Below are 25,190 nucleotides of genomic sequence, written 5' to 3'. Positions count from 1 at the left end.
TGTACTGAATTCTCCCAGATAACTCCAAATTTCCTGTCAAGGTGACTAGTTTTCACAATAGAAGCAAAGAAAAGGGATCTTCAAGTCACCATTAAGGAAAAGGATCTTTATATGAATGCATAAGTCTGACAACTGTGCTTTGAAAACTAGTTAAAAATCAATAGTGTGTGGTATTAAGCAACACGCTGACGGACTCAAGCTACAAATTCCATGGCCTTTAACCATTAAAGAACAAAAGTAATAGTATGTCATGTTTTCCACTTCCCAAATGTCCTTGCTTCTAATATAAAAACATTAAAATGAAATATTCAACATTATATACAAAAAAGACTAGAGTAGAACATATTGGTCATATCAAAATTATTTTTTAAGTGAAAAAAAAAAATCATGCCAAACTTGAAGTCACCCTTACTAGTAAGTTTGTAGAAGACAGCCCGATTCAGACACTACAAAAAACAGTCCTCCCGTCCTTTCCTGGGTGCCAGAAATCTCCATCCCGTGTGTAGATGAGGTGGCCCGCGGCTCATCCTCCATTTCCTTTGTCTTTCAGGGTCAACACTCTGACTTCAACTAAACAATTTTATTTATTAATTGCTAGAGAGAAGTATTGATCGTCTCTATAAAAATATTGTGGCAGGTGCTGTAGCAAACAAAGATAAACTAGACAGGCTCTAATGGAACAAAAACCACAGATGATTTCGATAGGAGCAGACCTTGAAAAGTTCAAATGCAAATGCAGCGTTAGTTTGGACTTCTTCCCTTCTTCTCCGGTGTGGTGCGTAACTGGTACTGGGCAAGTGATTCCAGTAACTGCTTGCTATTCACCAAATGAGCTGGCATCCCACTCCACACTTTTCCTGACAGGATAACACCTTTCTTTGGCACGACAAAATTCCAAACTGTATGTCCTTCAGAATTAACTTGCACATTCTTTTAAAATACTTCCTCAGTTCCTACCTTACCTGAATAGAATTAATAAGTCTCTCTGACGAACACTGCTTGTGCTCTGGAATTCCATGTACAACTATTCTCTACTGGATCTTCCAACTGTCTCTCCACATGCAACAATACTATTTTTGATACTTGTGGGAGGTAATAATCTCTCTATCCCCAAGTGAATGAGACCAAAGAAGTATGTAAGTATACTGCTACCCTATGACCATGAGGAGACCCTAGTTTAGAACAGAAGACCAAACTATGGACTGCAGAGAGAAGAACTGAAAGAACTTGGATCTTTCATGACTAAATGAACCAACCCTAAAGTGTACCTCTTGTACCTTCCAGGTACAAAGGTCAGTAAATACCCTTATTTTTAAGCTAGGTTTTATTTTCTTACAAAGGGAAGTATCAACAACAATCCAAACCCCTTATCATTTTAAACACCAAAATTTGTTTCACAGGTACACCTACTGTGCAGAGGAAGGTTGGGGACAGACATCCACCCTACTGACTCTACGGCTAGAGGTCGCTAGTATTCACTGAGAATAGATATAAATAATAACTGAATGCTTTTTACATCCAGAGCATTTTGACGATGGTTGATAGTTGGTGCTAAAATTTAAAAATCAAACCAACAAGATAGATAAACAAACAAAAACTGTGTTTTTCGCATTAAATAAAACGTAACTGGAGTTTCACTGATAAAAAAAAAATAGATAGAAAAGCACAACTAACAAATAGGAATAGAAATTGAGTGTCAGTTGCAGCAGACAGAGAATTTCACAGAAGTTTATTGTGGGTCAGTTGGTCAGGAATGTAAGTGGACCCTTGATTTAGAGAGGCGGGAAAGGACGGAGAAGATTGCCAATGAGGTAAAGGATGGGAATCTATAACAACTTAGGCTACAAAGTCAGGGCTTTCAGCTTGAAGCTTGTAAACGCCATTTCAACCTGTATTTCACATTTTTTACACTTCAATTTTGTAGAAACATTGAGCAGAAACATCTGCTCTTCATCTCATCTCTGTAAAAACTTTTTGTCAATAAAGATTGGCTTCCACAAGCTGAAGACATTATCATTACTCAAAATGATCTGGAAGCAATGCTAAAGTCATGACAAAGTAAATTCTGTTTCAGCATACTTTTTTTTTTTCTTCTTCTGGCTGTGGGAACACAGAGATCAATACTCTTCAACACGAGAATTTTGCAGTGAAATTTTCATTTGTAACAAACAGTAGCGAAAGAGCCTTAAGCATGCCCTGTCACTTTCAGTTTAGGAGAAAACGCACTAATAAACTCTTACCCTTGGGTCATTTTTGACAACAGGCAATACTATGCCATCTCTTATTAACAACTATTCATATCACTGCCCCAAAAATTTCTTTTAAAATTACCATCTTTTGTATCGATGTAACAGGATGTCAGCTTTAAAAGTGCCAATGAGAGACAGGACCTGTCACCATAGTTAATTCTCAGCACTGTTTTAACACCAGGACAGCCGACCCCAAAGGGTGGGTTTTTTGGTTAACAATATTTATTTGGTGGTTATCTAGACAAACAAGAAAATTTATTCCTTTATATTCGTTTTTCAAATAAAACAACAAGCAAAGTATCACCTGTAAGTATTAGATATATAACAACATAAAATATGTTGAAAAGAAAATAAAACTGCCAAAACGATCAAAGTATGTTTCTAAAATGTTAGTGGCCTCTGGATAGCAAAATTCAAAGCACCATTGTATTTTAACCCAACAAGTACCATATAAAATCTGAAACAAAATGTAGGCTAAATGGCAAAACTTTAAAAGAAAAAGAAAAAAGAGTCAAACTTTTCTATGAAATTCAAAGAGTCTCCATTTATAAATCTTACTGACATATTTATTCCACAAGTAAAACTCCCAGAGCAGCCATAATACATTTGTCTCCAGGTAAAGAAAACCAAGCTTTGATAAAATGATAAAATCTACTTTTTGATTCAGATAAACAAGAGAGATCTGGTAATGCCAACACAAATCTCTTCTAAAATACACAAACATAAAACAGCTATATGAGAAAAGGAAATGTATCTTTAAAAGGGAGCACCCAGATAAAAGCTTCAACCCTGCTTTCTATAAACTGTTGAATACACCATAAGACCACTTCCTCAAAAATAGTATATATATGTATATAAATATATATGTATATATACACATATACATATGCACATGCAGAGAGACACACACACACACACACACACACAAATAACTGTACAGTATTCAAAAGCACTCTAACTGCACTATGAAAAGCCCCCAGCTCTTTCAGCTCGTTTCTGCACATCAAATGCACAGAGTACCATACAGATCAGTGAGCACGATGACTCAAGAGCACACCCAACTTCCAGAATCCAGAGCAAATTAGTCACTCTGAAGAATAGCCAAGAACACCTTCAGGCTTTCCAAAGTAGGCTCAGGTGAGAAAGAGGCTGGAAGAGGCTCAAGAGAGATGAGTATACAAGCATCTACGAACATAAAAACCGTCTCTCCACCTGAACTTTGCCTGAGCCCTGAACACTAAAATACTATCCTATTTTCTAATTATTCAATTAACTGGGACTGTGATTTCATGAACTTAAGCAGATGATATGAGCTGACTCTGGAGACACGAGAGAAATCTTATTTAATACAGAGTCATATTCAATCTATTAAGATAAATTTTTTTTTAAAAAACTAATGATGTACTGTATGGTGAATAACAGATCATAAAAAAAAAAAAAAAAAAAAAATCTGTAGGCTCCCCCAAGACAAAAAACATCACAAACAGCCAGTGGCATCCTTTAATCATGATCATGTGAGATAAAGCTGTGGTGGAGGAGAAGGAGCCCAGCATGAGGAGTCAAGAAACACAGGGTTAAATTCTGCTTCAGTCAATTATTAGATTTTGGTGGCTCTGGGCAATTATCAAATAGTCTGAATTTCAATTTTCTTCTCTCTAAAGCATTAAAGGTTAAAGTATTAAAATCAAGTAAATCTTAAAATGAAATAATGTATGTAAAAGACATTTGATGTCAAGCATTTAAAATAGATTTACTTGACTATGGATGTCTCTCGTGTTCTCCTTCCAGCCTCTGGGCCTTGACACGTGCCCTATTCTCTGCCTGGCACTTCTGCTGGCATTTTTCTCTTATTCCTGCCCCCACAACCACATTCCTCATGGTTCTCAACATTCAGATCCTATCTCAAAGAAGATTCACTCACAAGGATCTTGTCTTGATGTCTCGGGTTAATCTCAGTTCAGGTTAGACAACCTTGTTAGGATCTCCTAAACTTGAGCAGACTTAGGTGGTTTATAATTATTTTCATTTGTGTCATTATTGATTGATGCTGAGTCTATTCAACAGAGCTGTATTTCCTCTAAATTTTCACAAAGGAAATAGACTCCTCATTTTTACTTTTTTTTAAAGATCTTATTTATTTATTTGAGAGAGAAAGAGAGTGAGCGAGAGAGAGAGAATGCACACGAGCCAGGGGAGGGGCAGAGAAGTGGACTCCCCGCTGAGCTGGGAGCCTGATGTGGGACTCGATCCCAGGGCTCTGGGATCATGACCTGAGCTGAAGGCAGACACTTAACCGACTGAGCCACCCAGGTGCCTGATTCCTCATTTTTAAGGGTTCAGTTCAACTGCCCCCTCTCAAAGAGGTCTTCCAGATCACCCGAACAAAAATATTAATCACCATCATTTTGAGTGTTTATTTTTCCTCATAACACGTACCATAATTTGATACATTTTCAATATTTTTCTATATAGTGCCTAATACACCTCAGTGTTGAGCTCTACATGGTCAGGGACTTTGTATTTTATTTACAATTTTATCTCCACAAACTGGAATGGTGTGTATATTTGGTGTGTATGTTTCATAATATCAGGGACCCAGTCAATTTTGAATGAATTTAATACACATTGTGCACTTTTACTTGTCAGGCTAAGCTAAAGACCACTCAGCAAGTCTAAATTTCTAAGATCCTCTAGGGGCCCAGAACTGGTGAACATCACCACCACTGATACTGTTAAAATTTACAGGTCTCCATGGGGATAGAAACTCTGACCTTGACCTCGTGGCCACAATGCTTTGAAGAGCAAAAGTGGTGTCTGTGGAGGTATTTTAAACAGGAAAAGCAAGTCTAAAATTAAAATGCAACACTCGATGGTGGCAATACGGAATAAAGTGTTCTACAGGGTTAGGCCTCTTAGAGCTTTTTAAAATAGATTCCTTTCTGTGAAAAACACTTGTTGAAACCTTGTTCGACAAAGGTACAACGGACTTACTTTACTTAAGACATTAGCAGAACTTCCATATGATATAATTTTTGGTGACTTGAGATGAAGAGAAGCAGGTTTAACAATCAATCGAAATATCTATAAGGTTGCTTTTATTCTAACAAAGCCAAGCAATTTCATGAAGTGAGAGCAACTTTACCTCTTACAATAAGTTGAGCGAAATTGGACACACCGGAGCCTCGTTCTGACTGAGTTACACAGCGATACAAATCCTGGTCAGTTTTTGTCACTTCCTGCAATCTGAAGGAAGCAGCAAATCTTCTGTGATTGATGTTCTTAGTCTGGGCTACTGGTATATCTTCTCCATTTCGTCTCTGCAAGCAGAAACCAATCTTTAAAAAACAGATTCTTAACATTTCTATAAATCTAAAGCATCTTAGCAACCGAGATCTGTGATAAATTATTCTTGTTCCTAAATTAGAAGGAAAATGTCTATGTAGCCCCACAAATCTTTACCACTGTCATTCAACCCAAAAAAGCATGGAAATAAACACTGGTATCCTTTAGGGATATAGCACTGACATTATAGATTACTACTATTTTCCATAAAATTGTTATTAGCTCAGAGTATATGAATTAACAGAACAGTTAATGGCCCCATGGCATATAATTTATTGCCCTCCTTTGCCCAGAGTATAAATATGGGAGCTTGTTGTTAGCCCTTATTCTATACTGCACGTGCTATATAATAGGTTTGTCCCCATGAGAAGACCAAAACCATGCCCAATGCATCTTTGTATTCTAAAAGTGTAGCATGTGACCGGCCACAGAATGACAATAAAATACTGATGAATAATTTAAAGTCAAACCAAAATCTGTACTCTTTGCAAACTTTATCTCTTTGGCATTAATGACAGCCAATTTATACCGTTTAAGAGAAGTAATCAAAAGAACCTAAATGTTAATAGCACATCTGTCAACTTTCAACATGAAATACTGAAAAGCATATTTACAACATCAGGGTACCTCAAACAAGACCAGTAAATGTAAGCTATAACGGAAATCGTTGAAAAATTCAACTATAATAAAATTCATAACTTCTATATGTTGAAAGACATCATAAATAAAGTGAAAAAAAAACAAGCCACAAACTGTGATAAGATATTTGACATGGAAATAATCCATCAAAAGATAAATAGCCAGGTTATGTAAAGATCTTCTACAGTTCAATAAGAAAAAAGACAAACAACCCTATCAAAAAGTGGACAGGCTATAAAAAGAGAAAATGCATACGTCGAATAACCATGGAAAGAGATCCTCAACCTTAATTTTAAAATGTCTACAGTCAAAGATAGCACAAAGGGCAAAGAGAAGTCCTCAACCTCATCTCTTGTTGGTGAAATGCTAAGTATCCCCGGTATCCTTTCACACTACTTAAAAATCATTTCATACTGTTAGATGTGGGCAACAAAACCCCTAACATTACTAGTGGAAGTATAAAATATTACAGCCATTTTAGAAGATAATTTGTTACTATCTAGTAAATCTGAAGATGTATATACCCTAGCACCCAGAAGTTCACTTCCACATTTCTACATTTGAATCACCTCTGCGAATGTGATCAAGGAGATAATGTACAAGAACGCTGAACTCAGAATCGTTTCAATATAGGAACACTTCAATACGGGAAAGATCCAAATTTTCCTGAATACACTGAGATTTGGCCATTCGATAAAATACAATGTAGAAGTTTATGCAAACTAAGACCAGCAGCATGCTGGTAAAATGCTGAACAGCTAGTTCTTAACCAAAAATATAAAGTGTTGATTTGTATCATGTCTCAGCTTCTGTGGTGTAAATACTCCCACTATGGCCATTTTCAAATGGCCAATGTAATATTGGTTGGCTCCTAAAATTACTGAAAAATTAGCAATAGCAATCACAACCAGCTCCATTATTCCACCAATGTGAAATGCACATATACATGTTTAAACCTCAAATAAAATTCCTTAATAAAAATTAGTATATGAAATAAAAATGCAAAATGTCAACTTCTTTTAAATTTGGTGGGTACATTAGTGGTCATCTTACTGTTTTCTATAATTTTTCATGGCTGATATATTTTGTATTTTTTAGAAGAATAAATAATAGATCATTCTATAGTAACTTTAAATCCTAAAATCCACTGTATCTGTAATCTCTTTTCTCCACACCTGAAATGATATATCTGTGCATACTATGCAGTATATATGCATGTATGGTTATGCACACACATTCGTATATACCTAAGGACACAAAGTCCCAACTAGGACTTTACCATATTTTATTCATTCAGCTTTTTGTTAACTCTTTCCTTACCCACCTATTCCATGTTTTTGCACCAAGATCTCTGATCATTCTCTTGGATAATAATGAAGAAAAAATCCAGCTTATATTCAGAAGTCTTAAGATATAAATCTATAAAATCAAGTCTAGATTTTCTTTCCCTACAAACCACACAAACAAAAACCCATTACATATGCAAATTTCAGGCTGCCCTTTTTTCAATATTACATCATTTGATAAGATCTTTCTAACTGGAAGGCACTCTTTATGCCTGCACATACTCTCACTTCCTCTTCCTCTAACTTATTCCTCCAGCGGTGCCCTCAAACTTAAGCCACCTTTTTCTTTGCCATTTATATTTCTGCAACACCAGCCAAGTCCCGTGGCCACCCTACCTTCTGAATTACCTTGTGTGTGCACACACCCCCATGTCTTTTAACACCATGCCTCTCAAAAGCCCATCTTCTCTTGTGAAGAGATTCTAAGTACCCTCAATATTACCCTCTCAATCATCATTATTTCATCTTTCCATCTTAATTGCTATTCGTCTCACGATACCACCTTCCTCCAAACTTTTCTAAAAGGAGGGCATGTTTTCTTCTATGGCCTTACTCTCCTTCAGGGAAGGCCACCACTATCTGGTTCATTCCTTGTGGACCCACTCCTCTACAATCCCACTCATCAACCTCCCAACTTCTGGAAAGCCCAGCATGCCTAAGTATCATTCCAAGTTATCTACCAGGTAAAAGTGTCCTCTCCAGCATTCTCCTGTGAATATTCTCAACGATCCTAAAACTCACCATGGCCTCAGTGATACCCAACATCCTCTTTTAGTACCTTAGAACATCCAAGTTCCCGTGCTATGACAGTTTCCTCTAGAACCACAACGGACCATGTGATTCTCCCATTCCTCCAATCCTCTGCATTTTCAATGAGACCTCACTTGACCCCTTACCTTACAACCAGCCATCAAAGCCTCAATGACTGGCTTTTCTATCTTGAATCTCTTCTAATATAGTCTTTCTATATATATAGATATATACTTGTATCTAGATATATACTTATATCTATATATACTATATAAGATACTTATATCTATATATATACTTACATATCTATATATATCTATGAAAGTTACTATATATATCTATATAGATATATAGAGAGAGATCTCTCCCTCACTTCTCATATCGTATCATATATAGATAGATATAGATATATACTTTTTTCCCTCTTTGTATATTGAAATCACCCTAAAGGTAGGGTTTCAAGTCTTACTTATATATATATATTTTTCTTCCATGCCATCATATATATTATCTTTATTTAAAAAGTCGCTCAAGTTCTTGGTTAAAACGAACGAAATGCATTGATGCTTTTAGAGACAAGAATCATGTAAGCCCTCCTTAGGCTTTTATAAATTATTATAACAAAAATATACTAATCATTCATTAAAAGTAATAATAAAGAGAAACTACATGAATACAGAACCTCAAAAGCATCTAGAGATCATTTATGCCAAGCTATTTTTGACCAATACCTCAACTTAGAGACATTAAGGGGTCTGCTTAAGGAGATCCACAAGTACACAGGCCTGATTACATTATATTATTGTGTTTGTTAATATGCTAACATAAGTACAAAATATATATGCTTATATAGGATATACATTATTTATATAATTAAAGAGCACAGTAGACATACATGCTATTTATCTCTTAAAATAACAATAACCATTCATCATACCATTATACTCTCATAATATTCAGGCTTATCTTCAGTAATCATGTAATAAGTACTTCCATGTTCCTGATAGTATATAGACTATTATCTCGGTTCTGTCACTGTTATCTCGAAAAAACCTATGTGATAGTTATTTCCATTTAAAGATCATAAAATCAGTATTCAGAAAGATTAGAAATGTGATATGTAGCCTTTTAATAGCAGGATTAAAACTCAAAACCAGGTTTAATGACACAAAATCCAGCAGTATTTCCTCTAAACTAAACCAAAGCTGCTTTTTCCCCCATTTATATTATAGGTCCAGTCCAGTGGATTGATTATTTGTTGTAAAGCCTTGATCAATGCATTGTACCAATGAGAAATACAATCTACTATCCTAGACATTGCATTATTTACTCAGCTTCCAGTAATGCATTACAGTTAAAAGTAGCAAATGATGACACATACATTTCAGAAGTCAAAAATAATGATAACTTTTCTTTTATAATCCAAAATAATAGGTCTTTGCCTAACTACAAGCTATCAATTTAGCAGAGTGGGCAGCACTATGAAGGAAGAAAGAAGTAATGTTAAATTTCTCCCTTAGGCAGCAGCGTTTGCATATAGTTTTCTGCTTTTACATTCTTCAGTTCTAGGCTCTTTTTTACATGATTTCACCATTGTAAATATCCCCAAGTCTGAGAAATACTGGGAAATGAACCACAAAATTATATGATCCAAGGATTATAACCTAACACTTTGCCTTTTTCTCTCCCCCACTTCTCATAGCCTCGCCATGCTTTCTTACCTGCTGTGTCTCCAGTACAGGTTGCTGAGACTGGACATTAGAGTTCCTGAGTATTATTACTCCTCTATTTAACTAAGTAAGCTTCCTCGTGCAGGCCATATGCAGTGTTTATTTGACAAGTTCAGTTCCTGGCTCAAAATAGTGTAGTGACCATATTAATTAATTCTCAACATCTTTAATAGCCGGGTTATTCATAAAACCCCTTGCCACTCAAAGTGTGATCTACAGACCAGCAGCATCAGAATCACCTGTCAAATTGTTATAAATGCAAAGTCTAGAGATCACTCTAGACCTACTGAATCAAAATCTGCATTTTCACAATATCCCTAGGTTACACATCAAGACATTACAGCTTGAGAAACACTGGTAGAAAAAAATCATGGAGGCCCTATTCCTAATCATAGTGAAAGGTGTAAAAATGGGTGTGTACCCTGATTTTGGCCAATGAGATTCGACAAAAACAGGCCAGTTCACTTACAGGAAGGTTTTCACACTTCTAGAGAAGACACAGTAGGCCCTCTTTTCTTTTTCTCCATGTTATGCCTAAAACTAGAAGAGCGGACTTGTCAGTGTGAGAGAACCCAACGTGAGGGATAAGCTGACATACTGAGGACGGACACATCAGGGAGAAAGACAGAATCAGGTTCTTTTTTTTTTAAAGATTTTATTTATTTATTCGACAGAGAGAGAGACAGCCAGCGAGAGAGGGAACACAAGCAGGGGGAGTGGGAGAAGCAGGCTCATAGCGGAGGAGCCTGATGTGGGGCTCGATCCCATAACGTTGGGATCACGCCCTGAGCCGAAGGCAGACGCTTAACCGCTATGCCACCCAGGCGCCCCAGAATCAGGTTCTTGATCGAGAGTCTGAAATGGTATGAACAACTCCTAGAACCCCCTTCTTCCTGGACTTCCTGTTAAAGGACATAATACACTTGGTTTTATATTACTTTCAGCTTGAACTCTTAAAAGTTAATATGGCACAGTTAAAATATGATACAGTTTATCTCAGCTTTTCTTTTCAAAGCTTGAGGAATAAAATTAATCCAATTTAATTTAAAATTAAATAATGTGGCTCTTAGAATACTTGCAGGGATTATTTCACTCTGTTGACTTAAAGAAAATATTAAATTACATTTATCGTTTTATTTATTTTTCACTGCCTTTCTTGGGCACATGATGATATATGATCCCTCCATCCTCTTGGAGTCAGAGAAACTGTTAAGAGACTTTTTCCCTACATTTGGTATTTAGGTTCCTGTTGAATACATTAAGAGGACTAAGAGGATGGCATATGATTTGTCAGCACTTGCCCTTTTATCCAAAACTAAACCCAAAGTAAATTTGCACAACATAATTAAGTAAGGTTGAAGTGAATCATACAACAATCCAGCCAAATTAATGCCAAGGAGCTAAGGGTTCCTTACCACGGCCTGTCTACCATATGAATGTTTCCTCTTTCTTATGAGCTATTATTATTATTATTATTGAACGATTAAACCAAGAATTTTAGAAACACAAAAGGTTTTATGGCAAAATTAAAGGCTTAGAAATCTAGACATTCCTAAAATTAGAAATATGTTAGTATTTTGAGAAAAGCACTTATTTATACCCACTAGAAATTATTACATTTATTTCAGCAGATTAAGCATCTAATAAGAATATAGTGTTCTTCTAGGAAAATTACACTAAAATGACAGTACTAAGTTGGTCAACATATTTATTATTTGGCAATGAAAGGACTGAACAAGGTGAATGATACCTGACACATTAAAAAAAAGAGAGGTGGCAAATATAATTCTGATTAAAAAGCAGGGTAAAAATGTGCTGGGGATAACAAATTACTAGAATCGATCATTACCCAAGTATTACAAAATGTAAATTCGGCTGTTAAACAAGAAAAAGAGTTTTAACCTACGAAGCACAGGTGTCTTTGTAGCATTGCGGTACAAGGAGCGACAGAGAGAGCATGAGAAATTGGACTGAACCATGCCTGATGGAGGATGATATGTAGGTTCCAGTGCTGAAACAACCATTTCATAGCTTCACAATTCTCATTATTTCTCACATCTCCACCTTTTATCTAAAACTGGGGGTATCTATGTGTACCTGCTGTTCAACACAGACGTTGAGAATATTAATGAGACTAATTGTAAAAAGTTCTCATTGCAAATCCTGATAATAGCAATACTATGAAAGTAATAATAAAAACAATATCTAAGCAAATAACACATTTAATAACTGTGATGGTCGTTTGATAATTCAACTTGTCTAGGCCACAGTCCCAAGTTATTCAATCAAACTAGGTGTCCCTGGTGAAGGGATTCTGGAGATGGGACTGAAATCTATAACCAATTGACACTAAGTAAGGGAGATTATCCTCAATAATCTGGGTGAACTTGATTCAATTAGTTGAAATGTTTAAAAGCAGAGCTGAGGCTTCCCCTGGAGGTGAAAAAATTCCACCTATAAAGAGCAACTTGAGTTTGTGCCTGAATACACCAGCCTGACCCTCCCAAGGGTTTGACCTGCAGGCTTCAGACTTGCCTAGCCAGCCCCACAATCACATAAACCAATTTTTTGCAATAAACCTTTAAAAAAAAAAAAAAAAAAGTGTGTGTGTGTGTGCATGCGTGCGTGTGTATGTGTGTACACACATACCATATGTTTTTCATGTTTGAACACTGACTGATATAGATGATTTTGTCACCAGAAATGCTTCTGGAAGAACAGATTTTTTTAAGGATGAGTTTTCTGATCTGGTTTGGTTCTGGGTTTTCTAGAATTGGTTCTCTAAATCTGCTTAGATTTAGAGGCAATAATAACTCTATTGCCAGTAGTAAAGAAGACATTGTTAGTCCATAGCATGATGTAGTAAAGAGATGCAATATATCACCATTAGATACTCCTAGTCAAATACCTATAGAAGGTAAAGCTCTGGGTGACCATGCATTTGTGACCTTAGAACATTTTGGACACATTAAGGAATATAAATAATGATACTGGCTGGTTGCATCAAACTGCACTGGAGAAAATGGGAAATATAAAGCATGTGAGTTTACAATTATAAAACTATACCATTCATAGTAAAAGTGAAATTGAGTAGAGCAAAGAGACCAATACAATTAAAACATTACACTTGAGGGATTCCGGCAACTTGGTAGCAGTGGAATAATTTTTCACTTTCTGAATCTACCACATAAAAAGAGACAAAACAATAAGAGAAAGTAAAGAAAGAAAAGGTCCAGACAGAGTGGAGATGAGAACAAAATCAAGAAATCCCAGAAAGCAAGTGGCCATATTTTTAAACATAACTTACAGAAACAAAAGAGGGATTCTTAAAATCAGGAAAGTTTTCCTGAACTCCACATCTCTTTTTAAAATTTCAAGACAATATGATTCACATAAAAATGAACAACTTAAAAGTATCAAGGTCAAGTCCAACATAAAGTTATTATAACTTTAAAATAGAAGAAGGAGCAGAGTATAAACCCCAGAGTCTCTGAAAGTAAGTCAGGAAAATATGCCCACAAAACAGGTCAAAACTGAAACCTAATATTTCAAGCTATGCTAAAACATATTAAGAAAATGACTCATGACATGAAAGAGTAATATAAATTTGAATTAATAAACTCATAAATAAGATGACAGAATTCAAGAAAAATTAGAAGTGAAAGAAAAAAGTCATTTCAGAAATGTGATTAACTAGTGTAAATAAAATCAACAGATGATGTCTTAAGCAAAACAGAATGTGGGAAAAAAAGAAACTTTTAATTTAAAATTAAGAGGACAAAAAGGATTCCAGAGAGAGTGACTACTAATGATGAAACACAAAGAAGATCAGAGACACGATACAAGTCCATACAGAAGGAAACAACAACAACAAAAAATACTAAAATAATAATTAAAAGCACCTTCTGAAAATTTTTAAAGAGTTTTAAAAATACACAATGGAAGAACACACCACATACCTAAGAATAGTAACCTAGAATGACCCACAGTGATACATACTCTAATAAAATTAGAATCTTTAAAAAAACAGGAAAAAAGTCCTTTGAATATAACTGACTTAAGAAGGGCACAGGGGTACCTGGGTGGCTCAGTTGGTTAAGCATCCAACTCTTGATTTCGACTCAGGTCATGATCTCAGGGTTGTGAGACGGAGCTCTGTGCTGGGCTCATGCTCAGCATGGAGTCTGCTTGAGGTTCCATCCCTCCCCCTGCTCATGCTCATGCTCACACACACTCTCTCTCTCTCAAATAAATATATAAAATATTTAAGAAAAAAGAATCAAGGACACAAAAAGAAATTAAGCAAGTGCACATATAAACTATTATCAACATCCAAGAACTCAGGGAATATTAATTCCATGTGCTATTCCTGAACAATCTACTAGAAAATGACTTTCAAACCACCAAAGTTACTGGAAGACATGAGATATAAACTGATGGTAATCATTAAAAACATAGTTACCTGCAGAACTAAGTAAATAAGGGCTATATGAGAAAGAGCACAGTATGCAATAGTTATATGCTACCAATTACATGCTACAAGTATTCAAAATGACATCAGATTTTAAAATTGAGAAATTATGGAATATTCTAATTCTCTCTTCCCCTGTGCCATTGAGACCCAAGAATAGTAGCATGGAAAAAAGAAGCCATAACTGACAAATTGTAATAGAGAAAACATTACGTGAAAATCTTCGGGCTTGAAATTGAAATATAAATAAGAACTCATAGATATTTTATCTTTAAATATGCATTTTCCCTTACTTCTGTTCACTGAGAAGGTCTAATGAAATGAGTACCCTTCTCCATCCACATCATGGTCCTAAAACACAGTTTCCCACTAAACCAAACCAGTGCACTGGATCTGGAGAAGAAAATGCACAAAAGGACGATGAAGCATCTCACGGTATCAGACAGCAGGAAACTACCAAAAACTACTGAAGTCGTATCAGAAGAACTCTGGAGCCAACTTGAAGAGGTTCTCACTAGCCAAAGATGGGATAGTTTGAGTTTTAATAGTAGTAATCATAGTAATAATTATAACAAATTGAAGTCAATTGAACATGTTTAAGTCCATGAGTTCATAAGAAGAAAAACAATCAGTCACCTTCAGAGAATGATAAGTAATCAACTCATTAGATTGACAACCAATAACTGAAACAAAGATCTGAGCATTTATCCTCTCTTTCCTTAATGAAGTATGTCACTGGGTAGCGAAAGGTAGATGAGAAGTATCTCTTCTTTAACGAAACTAATACAAAAGAAATAAGAGAATTAGAATATCACAATTTACAGCCTGCACCAAATGAATATAGGCATTAAGCATCAATGGCTATGAAGATCACAAAAAAAAAAAAAGAGAGAGAGAGAGACATTTTGTGCCTCCTGTAATCATCCCAGGGACCACCTCCAGCACTGCCAAAGGATCAAACTTGACTCTGGATGTGGCTGTCAGTTTACAAAAAAAATTCAGAAGAACAAGTTGAATCGAAGAGGACATTTGTATGCAACCAGTAAAATGCAGACAGTGCAAAACTACCAGTCAGTGGTCTGGGTTCCTCCTCAATAGACAAACTGTGAGGAAAAGAAAGGGACAGAGGACAAACCCACAGATTAAAAGAGACCTAAAAAACTTATTTTAAAAGTGTTTAGGAACATACATGTAAGTGAAAAAAAAAACTATGAAAAAACAAAGAAGGGCTAAATTATAAAAACCATTACTTGCAGAGGTAGGGAGCTGGCTCAGGTGTGGCTGGGACTGAGCACTCAGAAGGAGCCCATAGGATGGCTAGCAAAGTCCCTTTTTTGTCCACTGTGGCGTGTACCTTATAAAAATTCATCCAATCGTAGTTTTTATTTTTGTGTGATTTGCTATGTTTTGTTGTACAGTAGAATTATTTTATAAATATCACATCTTTATACCAGATTGCTTTTCATAAAGAAGAAACCCAGCCTACTACCAGAGCCTCCATTTTGTAACACTGATCACGGGAAGTCAACAGAAAGTTGTAAAGTGCTTGATGTGACACACTTAGAAAATACACCGAAGGGCAGCTTTAGGAACAACAGAAGAGTGCATTATTCTTGCACAGAAAAAGCAGTAAATTGTTATTTATAGATATTGATAGGAAGAAATCCTTGAGCTTCTATGACTGCCGGGCTTTCAGTCATGCTCCAGGGATAGATAAGAAAAGATAAAGTATGTTCCACACATTATTCATTTATAATCAATTATGTAATCTGCAGACAACAAACCCAAGAGTTTATAAATTATTGAAGACAGAAAAGAATGCACTCTATCTTCAAGGCATTGAACTCTTTATGGTAGAAAGCCAGAGAAAGCTAACCAAAATGACCCCAGGGATATTAAACAATCCTAAAAATTAAATATGATGAAATGTTCTGATGCTCACCATTTACACACACACACACCCAAAATGCCGAAGATAAAAGATAAACATCACAATCCATGATACCTGGTCAATGATTTTGCTTCAAGACCGATAGCAGTAATTCTTTGTACGAAGCCATGAAGGAAGAATATAATGCCCTGGACTCAAATAAACCAACATCCTGAGGAAAAGCAGCAGACTGACAAGAGTGATAGCTTAGCTACCAAATGGGACATGGTCTCTTAAGTCAAACACAAATAATTGTAAATCAGCATATACACTGCAGAAAAACCACTACTGCTTAAACTAAGAATAAAAAGACACAATCAGAATTAAAAACAAGCTAGTGTTTATCTATCGGTTTACAAGACATCAGGGAAGCGCCACAGACATGGCTAACACCGCTTCCGGACATGACTCCCGTTCTGTACAGAAAGTATAGAAGAAGCCAAGGCTGAAAGCACCAATAGCCTTGCCATGGATATCAGGACCACTACAAGCTTCAAACTGCCTTGGCAAACTTTTATTAAAGCTCAAAAGAGCCAAAAGGAATGGGGAATGTCCCTCACCTTTCACTCGTATCTAGGATAACTTATATGCAATTATGAAGGTAGGGAAAAAAAAAAAAAAAAGGAAACAGATGGGTCTAACAGACAAATCAGTCCCAAGACAGAAAATGAGAAAACAAACTCACTGACTGGCTGTAAAAAAAAAAAAACCTTAGAGGAAATTTGGAAAGTTGTCTTGATCACTTCACTCACATCCTCCCAACTCTGTCAACTGGTACTTCTTTCATCTGTCCCTCTCCTTCGCTACTCACATATTTTGCAGTTCCACCAGCACCGTCCAATCCCAGGCCCTCACTACTTGATATCTGCATGGCTAATAGTAGCTTCTTTCTGGTTTATACCTCCATCACGGCCTAGTCCCAACACTGCCAAAACTTGTATTTATTTCCACTTTTCATTGCAAACCTTCCACTTCAGTGAGATCCTTCTCCTGACGTTCCTATCCCACCCGCACACACACGGAGCCGCAGTGATACCCATGCTCACGTATCTTTGCTATCCACGTCCTAGAGATACTTCAAAGGCTCAATCCAATCTTCCTTAATGATCTCACCAAACATTCCAGTCGACGTAGCTCTCTCTCAACTCTGAAATACCATAGTGCTTAGATTCTACAGAGTCTTTTCTTACTCACTTACAGATGCATTTCTCAGAACTGAAAGGATCTTAAAAAGTATTCAGCCTCATGCTTTAACATCCTCTACAATTCCAGCAAGTGCTTATCCAGATTATGCCTGGATACTTCCACTAATTGTAGTTTTACTACCTCCTGGAATAGCTCGTACTATGTTTCAACAGCCCTACAATTACCAAGTTCTTCCTTATAATCAGCTTCTATCTCTCACCACAGAGCTTTGAGCAATTAGTTAGTATTGTACATTAGAACCTATATGGAACAAATTAAATACCTCTTGAATATTCCCAATAATCTAAGATTTTAAGAAGTTTATCTGGTCTCCCACAAATCTCAAGATATATTGACAGCACACTGCTTTAGCCATTCCGACATCATGTCTTCAACTTTATTCACTGTCCTAGTAATTATACACTGCCTTTTGTTATTCTAATATTTTAAATGTGTGTCAGCCATTCTTAAGGCCAATGACTTAGAAAATGTCAGGACTTTCACCAAGTCCAGACAGTAGGAAAATTTTCACTATAACTCCTTCCTTTTTTTTTTTTTTTCTCTTCTTTTCATGGTATCCAATGTAAGCTAATCACATATTACATGTTTAGTCAATCAGGTTTGGAAATATTCCTCTCAAATTAGTTTTCAACAAATTGCCCACCATAAACTTCATTGTTTTAGGCATAGATCAATTTCTTCCAAGAATCTTCCTTCATTATAATAAATGCAAAATTACCAGATTTTTTCTCAAAAGGAAACTGTATCAGGGATAGTAACACCTCTTGTGGAAATGAAGTATGCTACAAACATCCAGGCACTTCATGCGACAGTATAAATAGGCACAGAAAAATACCAGGGCATGGAAGCTTCAAAGGGAGCTCTGTGAGCAATGACTGTGTGGCATTTGAAATTGTGTAGTGACAGGGTTCATCAGTTAAAATTTTTATACTGTCGAATTAACTCATTTTGTAAAAAACCATGCTTCTAATTTCCACTGCTTGCATGATGATATTCACATGTAGTGCAAGAATAAGGCCATGAAATCTCCGTGGACAGACAAAACACTATATGCCCAGAAGTTTCAGACCAACCATTTTCATTGATTCTTAGCTGACGACAACTGGTACTGCAAGAGGTCAGCCTTTCTTCGGTGGTTTTTTTTTTTTTTTTTTTTTTTTTTTTTTTTTTTAGAGCAACTTGCATTTCGTTTTACTAATTTTACTCTCCAATTATTACTCTCAATCCATTGCTTGAATTATCTATTGCTCCATAAGGAATGCCATTTCCTTTGGCTGAGAAACTAGCTGTATCATACTACATTGGCGGTGACGAACCACCAAGCGCAAAGTGATGGCTGACTTTCCCGTTTTGGCAGGCCCACTGAGGAGGCATGGGGCCAGCACCTGCGGCAATTACTGACAGATTGGCCCAATTGCCACAGCTTTGATGGCAATCTGCATAGGATTATCAGTCACACATTAAACAGCCTCATTTCAATTCACCAAAACAAATGGTATCACCAAATCTACCCACACAATTCCCTACTTTCAATAACTCTACTATTGAATTTCTCTGTCCAATCCAATGATGCATGCCCGCCAAGCTCTGTGATGATGGATGGAGTCATTAGCATTTTAGTTTCTACACTGAACCTGAAGCCAAAGCATATGGTCAGACAGATGTTCCAGCAGTGGGCTCTATTTGATTTGCCATGTAGGTGTCCACTTATACTGGACCTTCATAAAAGAATACTAAGTCGTAAGTTACAGTCCAACCCTGTTTCAACTCTTTTACATCCTGAGAATTTATAACATGTTCTGATAACAGGACACTCAGAACATGCTTTATTCTGTATTGCAGCATGCACTAATGATTAAAAATTACCCTCGAACCTAATCAAATGACTTCAAACGGACAAGACAGACAAAATGCAGGTTACTGTTTATAGGCTATTGCCCATCTATGGCTTGATTAGTAATGCCAGAATGTACCACATACTCACTTTGCCTCATTCATTATTGAGGTAAACTGTATATACAGTGAACTGGATGGAACTTAACTTCGAAGAAATGCATACGCACCCATGGACCCGACACCCCAATAAACACAGACGACATTTACAGAAAGTTTCCCCTGCCCACTTCCAGTCCCTCCTCATCACCCGCAAATACTGTTCTGATTTCTATCACACAAATTAGTTTTGCTTTTTCTGGTACTTAATGTAAATGTAACCATACAGTATGCACTTTGTTATCTATCCCCTTTCTGAAAACATACGATTGCTGAGATTTATCCACATCAGTAACTCATTCTTTGTTACTGCTGAGCAACATTCCATTGCTTGAATGAGCCACACACTGTTAAACCATTCTCCCGTTAATGGACATTGGGGCTCTTTACGATGATTGGTTATTACGAATAAAGCTGTTACAAACATTCTTACACAAGTCAATTCTGAACACGTGCCCTTATTTCTATTTGTGTAAGTACTTGGGAGTGGAACTGCTGTGTCATGTTAGTTATTTCCCTATATATTCACTTTTTGCCACCATCACTTTATTCTTCATATTAGTAAGCACTGCAATAAGAGAGCATGACTAACCTTTTTAACCTCCAAAAATGTATAACCTAATTTTTCTCTTTCCTGTGAGAAAATTATCCGACACTTCTCAAAAATACAGCCAGTTGTTTTTATTGTTTTATTTCAATATAAATTGTACATTAAAATGTCATTTGTGATTTTGTTTCCTATAACCTGTGTTTTATCATAAGTCTTAAGTTATGATCCACAAATTCCCTACCACTGAGGGTTCCTTGGAAACACAAAACAGCATAGTTCTAAAACTTGTTGGAAGCACCGAAAAACATCTGTTCATGTGGGAAAAAATTGCAAATCGTAACCTGACAACAAATGTTGTGCTTCTATCTGGAATGCACGCTACTTCATTGAGTTTTATGATCGAAAAGGAATTTGGAAATTCTCTACAAGTGACTGAAGTCTTTACTCTAAGTCCCTTTTCCAACATGAATGAACTTCATAACACAGCATTTTAAGCTATGGCCCAGAAAAACCTCATAATTTTACCATATTGCTAGCTTGTTGACACTAAATAGACTTCTAAAAACAGTCATCCATGTTGTTTTATGCATCAGTAGTTCACTGAGCATGCACAAGGCGGTTAATTTGGGTAATGTATTTTGTCATTGTTTTCTAAATGTCTGAATGAATGACCTAATTCTAAGACTCTGTAATTATATAATCTGAGATCTTACAGGAAAGAACAGTCCCTAAAGATACATCCAGAACCACTAGGATATATACCTTGAGAATTACCCTAGATTAGCTCAGGTAACTCAACTGTTTGCTTTTGTGTGCTTTATCTTTAATTTACCTAATAATTTATACGTCATTTTAAACAATAAAAAATGACGTATCAATTGTAAGCTAAAGACAATGAACAAGTGAGAGATTTATTTTTTAAATGTATTTCCATACACAAATTATTTTATTTATTTATTTATTTATTTATTTATTTGGTGGTGGGGGGGGACAGAGTGAGAGAATTTTCAAGCAGACTCCTCGCTGAGCACAGAGCCAGACATGGGCTCAATCTCACAACCCTGAGATCATGACCTGAGCCAAAATCAAGAGTCGGATGCTTAAAGGGCTGAACCACCCAGGCATCCCTCCATATGTAAATTACTTTAAATGTCAAATGCTATCAGGTATTATGGTTAAAAGGGTTGTAGCATATCATTTTTCCTTTAAAACAGAAAACTGGTTGCTTTTCTATTTTTTGTTTTTTACCCCATATTTAAACATTTACCAATTGATGCTTAATACCACATAATGTAAGTGACTTGAAAAACATAAAAAGTCGATCACCATTTTTTAATGACACCTACCATGGCAAGTATAACAGCTACTCCATTATCCCATTCCTACTGTGACAGGATGCAGTAACCTTTCATTTTGAGTCGCTTCCAACACGTTCTCAGTACTGTCAGCAGATATTTTAAGTAGTTGTTCTCATAATGATATTAATTTCGGGGCCATTTTTACCCATACAAAACTAATAACATAAACAATTTCACATTCCTCCATCAAACAAAAAAAGTAATGAAGGCCATGTCTCAGGCCATCAAAAATAATGCGAAGATCCAGTTTAGCATTTTATAGCTGGAAGGGATCTTAGTTTCTACCCACATGTCCTTTCATAGATAAGGAACTTATTTATAAAACAGACTGAATAGTTCAATGAATTCCCTAAGTCCACACACTTAACTGCGTTGGAAAGGTTAAAAGGTTCAAATCAAGGTTAGAATTAACAGTTGGGCATCCTGATTTCTCAAAGTCGTTCTGCACCAAGCAAACAGGACTTGACATCAATTTTTATGGCTTGGCTTTCAGACTCATAATGGAATCAAGATTCTTTCTGTTTTATTATATTTCTACCACTTTAAGCAAAAGATGTTTGTTTGTTTTTTTAAATCACTGGCCACATTCTGACTGACTCACTGCATATTTATATAAAATAGTCTTATTCATTTGAAAACATCCCTCAACTAAGTAATGGATAGTTTTCAGTATTTCTTAAACATGAAGAAGAAAAATTTAAAAGAATAACTTAAGGTAATTTAAGTGGTATTACTGAGAAAGTAGAAAAGCTTTTTTAAAGAATAAGGTAAATATGTAAACTGCTGAGGAATTGGGTAATCTCACTGTCAAAACAGAAGAGAAATACACAAATTCACCTTAGGATGTGTAAAGAAAAGAGGAGAAAAAGGAAAGCAGAATAGATGTTTAACAGAGTATTTTTTTTATCTCTCATCTTTCTTCTAAAAATGACAGGAGGAATATTTTTTAAAACTATACTGAAATGGGCCAATCTACAAAGTAGGAAACAAACAATAAACGAGCAGTATTTTGACTGCAACCCACTCAGAGCAGCAGGGCCAGAAAGTCTTTGTTGCCACAAGGCAGCTGGTGTCTGAGTACACAAAACCCTTTTATTTCAATGTCACATTAAATCCTGGGGCATAAAACCAGAGGCAGACTGCAGAGTCTCTGGTTTTCCAAGACAAGACTATACAGATCACAACTAAAGTCAAATGCCAAATAATGTTCCCACCTAAATGGAAAAAAAAAAAAAAATTAACTAATTAGGAAAAAATGTCTAAAAATTAATTGTTTATTTAGTCTGAGTAAGAGAAAGGGATTCTGACTTGATGTTGAGCTGACGAAACAGGCCGCTTATTATACAGTACCTTCTCTAGAAAGAATTATCTTATATTTCAATATCTATAAGGGAAATCAGCATAATCACAGAAAAAAAAATACGGGCTTCATTTCCTTTTTACATATTCAGGATGATATCCCAATACCTGCAAATCAAATGAATTATAAAAGTAGTGATAATTAAGTTTATTTGAGTACATGGGTTAACATCCAAGTGGATGAGAGGATTTGATAAAATAAGAAATTTATAACCTCTAGTACAATATTGGGCATTATACTAGGTATGATTTCAAAAACCATTTATTATAATCATGACCCCAACCCCCCACAACTTAATGATTATCCCCAAGAGTAATTTTACCTTTTCAAAGATATGGTAAAATAAATGCCGAAGTCTATGTTCAAGAAACTATGCTAGTCTTACAATGATTTTTCTCTTTTGGTCTCTATTGACAATCTCAGGAATTTAGTTCTAACCAATTAAATCCCTTCCTTCATTCTGATGCAAATGGAACACAAAGATAATAAATGCTCAGAGAATATCATTATGTACATTCTAGCCTCAAATATTTAGCTCAACAGCCATCTTTCCTTGGGCCATCCTCCTGACTTTAGAGCTGCTCTAAGTCCCTTCTACCTCCCACCCCCACTGCCCTGGGACTGGCAGATACTCTCTAAAGGCATGGCACCTTCCTTAGTCTATTGTTATTTCTCTGATTCTTTCAAAGCTCTTTGCATGTACCATTTACATTTCCCCAACATAATGCCAAACTTTAATTCTTTAAATACATATTTACCGAGGATTTAATATGTGCAAAGCAAATGTCTTGACCTCATATCTGTGATGAACCCTTATACACAAAAGTTCTGAAAAAAAATTTAATTGGCTCTCTTCTAATTCACATTTCCAGAAGTACTCCTAAAGGTTTCTTAAACTCTTTTTTTTCAAATGTATCAGAGTATAACAGTTCCTACTTAAGTGCTCTGCTCTCGTAAGTTGAGCTTTCAAAATATTAAATGAGGAAATTTTCATTTTTTCCTACTTTGAATGGATTTAGAAAAAATGGTTCTTACAGTTATACATAACTTTAGAGAAACATTAGTTTTCACTAGAAACTAACCCAAATATTTATTAACTATATACTGTTATCTGTTTATACATCTTCCCAAAATGGAAATATCTGAAATGAATCTACAGTCAATTAAAACGAACCTACACAAGAGAACTTGTCTCCCTCTCTCCCACATACACAAGAATGACACCAGAAGCAGCACTTTTTGATATTTTAAAAATCAAGTGTACCCGTTAGCTCAGCTGTCCGCTTGGCCTTACCTGCAGCCATAACTTGTTATGCACAGCATCTCTGCCCGTAGCAATACACTGAAATGTAGCGTTCTGCCCTGCATTGACCTCCACGTCCCCCAGACGGAGAAAATGAGGAGATTTATCTGTGAAGGCAGAAAAAAAATTTACTATTTTCACATGAAGAAAACGTGCCATGTTACTTTTTCCCAAGAGAATAATGTTGTAAATACTTTTACCTTTGGCCACCACGAATACCGTATGGAAGAAAATGGAGTTTTCTTTGTGCTGAAATACACACTCCCTCTCACAATTCTCTCCCCTCCCCCCAAATTGCTAGAGCATTGCTGTATACAGAGAGAGCACTCAACAGTTACTGCTGGTGGTTGACCACAGCAGGTCACATATGGGTGATAATAAAACATTTATAAGTCAAAGAAAGCAAAAGAGATCAAATAGGCATAAATCAGAGTATAAGTGCAAAGTATAATGAAAACATACAATGATCTCTAACATACTGACATAGACATGGCTGTTGAACTATAACTTACAACTTAAGCAGATCTCCTTTCTTTTAAAAAAAAATTTTCAATAACTAGAGTTCTCTAGTACTTCAAAGAACAAGGGAATATTTTTGTTTCTCTCAAATAGATTATCAGCTTCACTGTTTCAAAATCTACTTCCTATTCCTTCATAATTGGAAGAAAGTTACCCAAAAGAAATACCAGACCAACAAAAAGTGATGACTGTAGTCAAAACTTACATGACTTATACAGGTGTCAAATTAGAGTTCTCTATGATTACCTTTTAAAACTGAAGCTTATTCATGTTTTCAACTGAAAGTAAATACACACAGGAAAAGTTAAGCCTCGGAAAGTAAAAGCAAGCTCACAGTAAAACTGCTGTTGTGCTTAATTCATATTTTTATTTGTTTACTCCTGAGAACCTTTCTTTCACGTTTCTCTTCCAGTAAATGTAAAGGAACAGTAAGTAGATGGAAACA

General features: G+C 35.9%; 1 protein-coding gene across 2 annotated transcripts in view; it reads right to left on the bottom strand.

Moving 5' to 3' along the window:
- The window catches only part of PTPRK (protein tyrosine phosphatase receptor type K), a 540,251-nt gene that overhangs the window by 242,678 nt on the left and 272,383 nt on the right, over positions 1-25,190 (bottom strand). For both annotated transcript variants that reach the window (XM_026504778.4, XM_026504780.4), the window contains exons 5-6: positions 24,218-24,333; positions 5,392-5,566 (exon numbers count right to left, since the gene is read on the bottom strand). In XM_026504778.4, the coding sequence (XP_026360563.2) occupies positions 5,392-5,566; positions 24,218-24,333 (291 nt within the window). The remainder of the gene's footprint in view (positions 1-5,391; positions 5,567-24,217; positions 24,334-25,190) is intronic.

The sequence above is a fragment of the Ursus arctos genome, unplaced genomic scaffold, assembly GCF_023065955.2.
Source record: "Ursus arctos isolate Adak ecotype North America unplaced genomic scaffold, UrsArc2.0 scaffold_13, whole genome shotgun sequence".
NCBI lineage: Eukaryota > Metazoa > Chordata > Mammalia > Carnivora > Ursidae > Ursus > Ursus arctos.
This window is presented reverse-complemented; position numbering and strand designations above follow the sequence as displayed.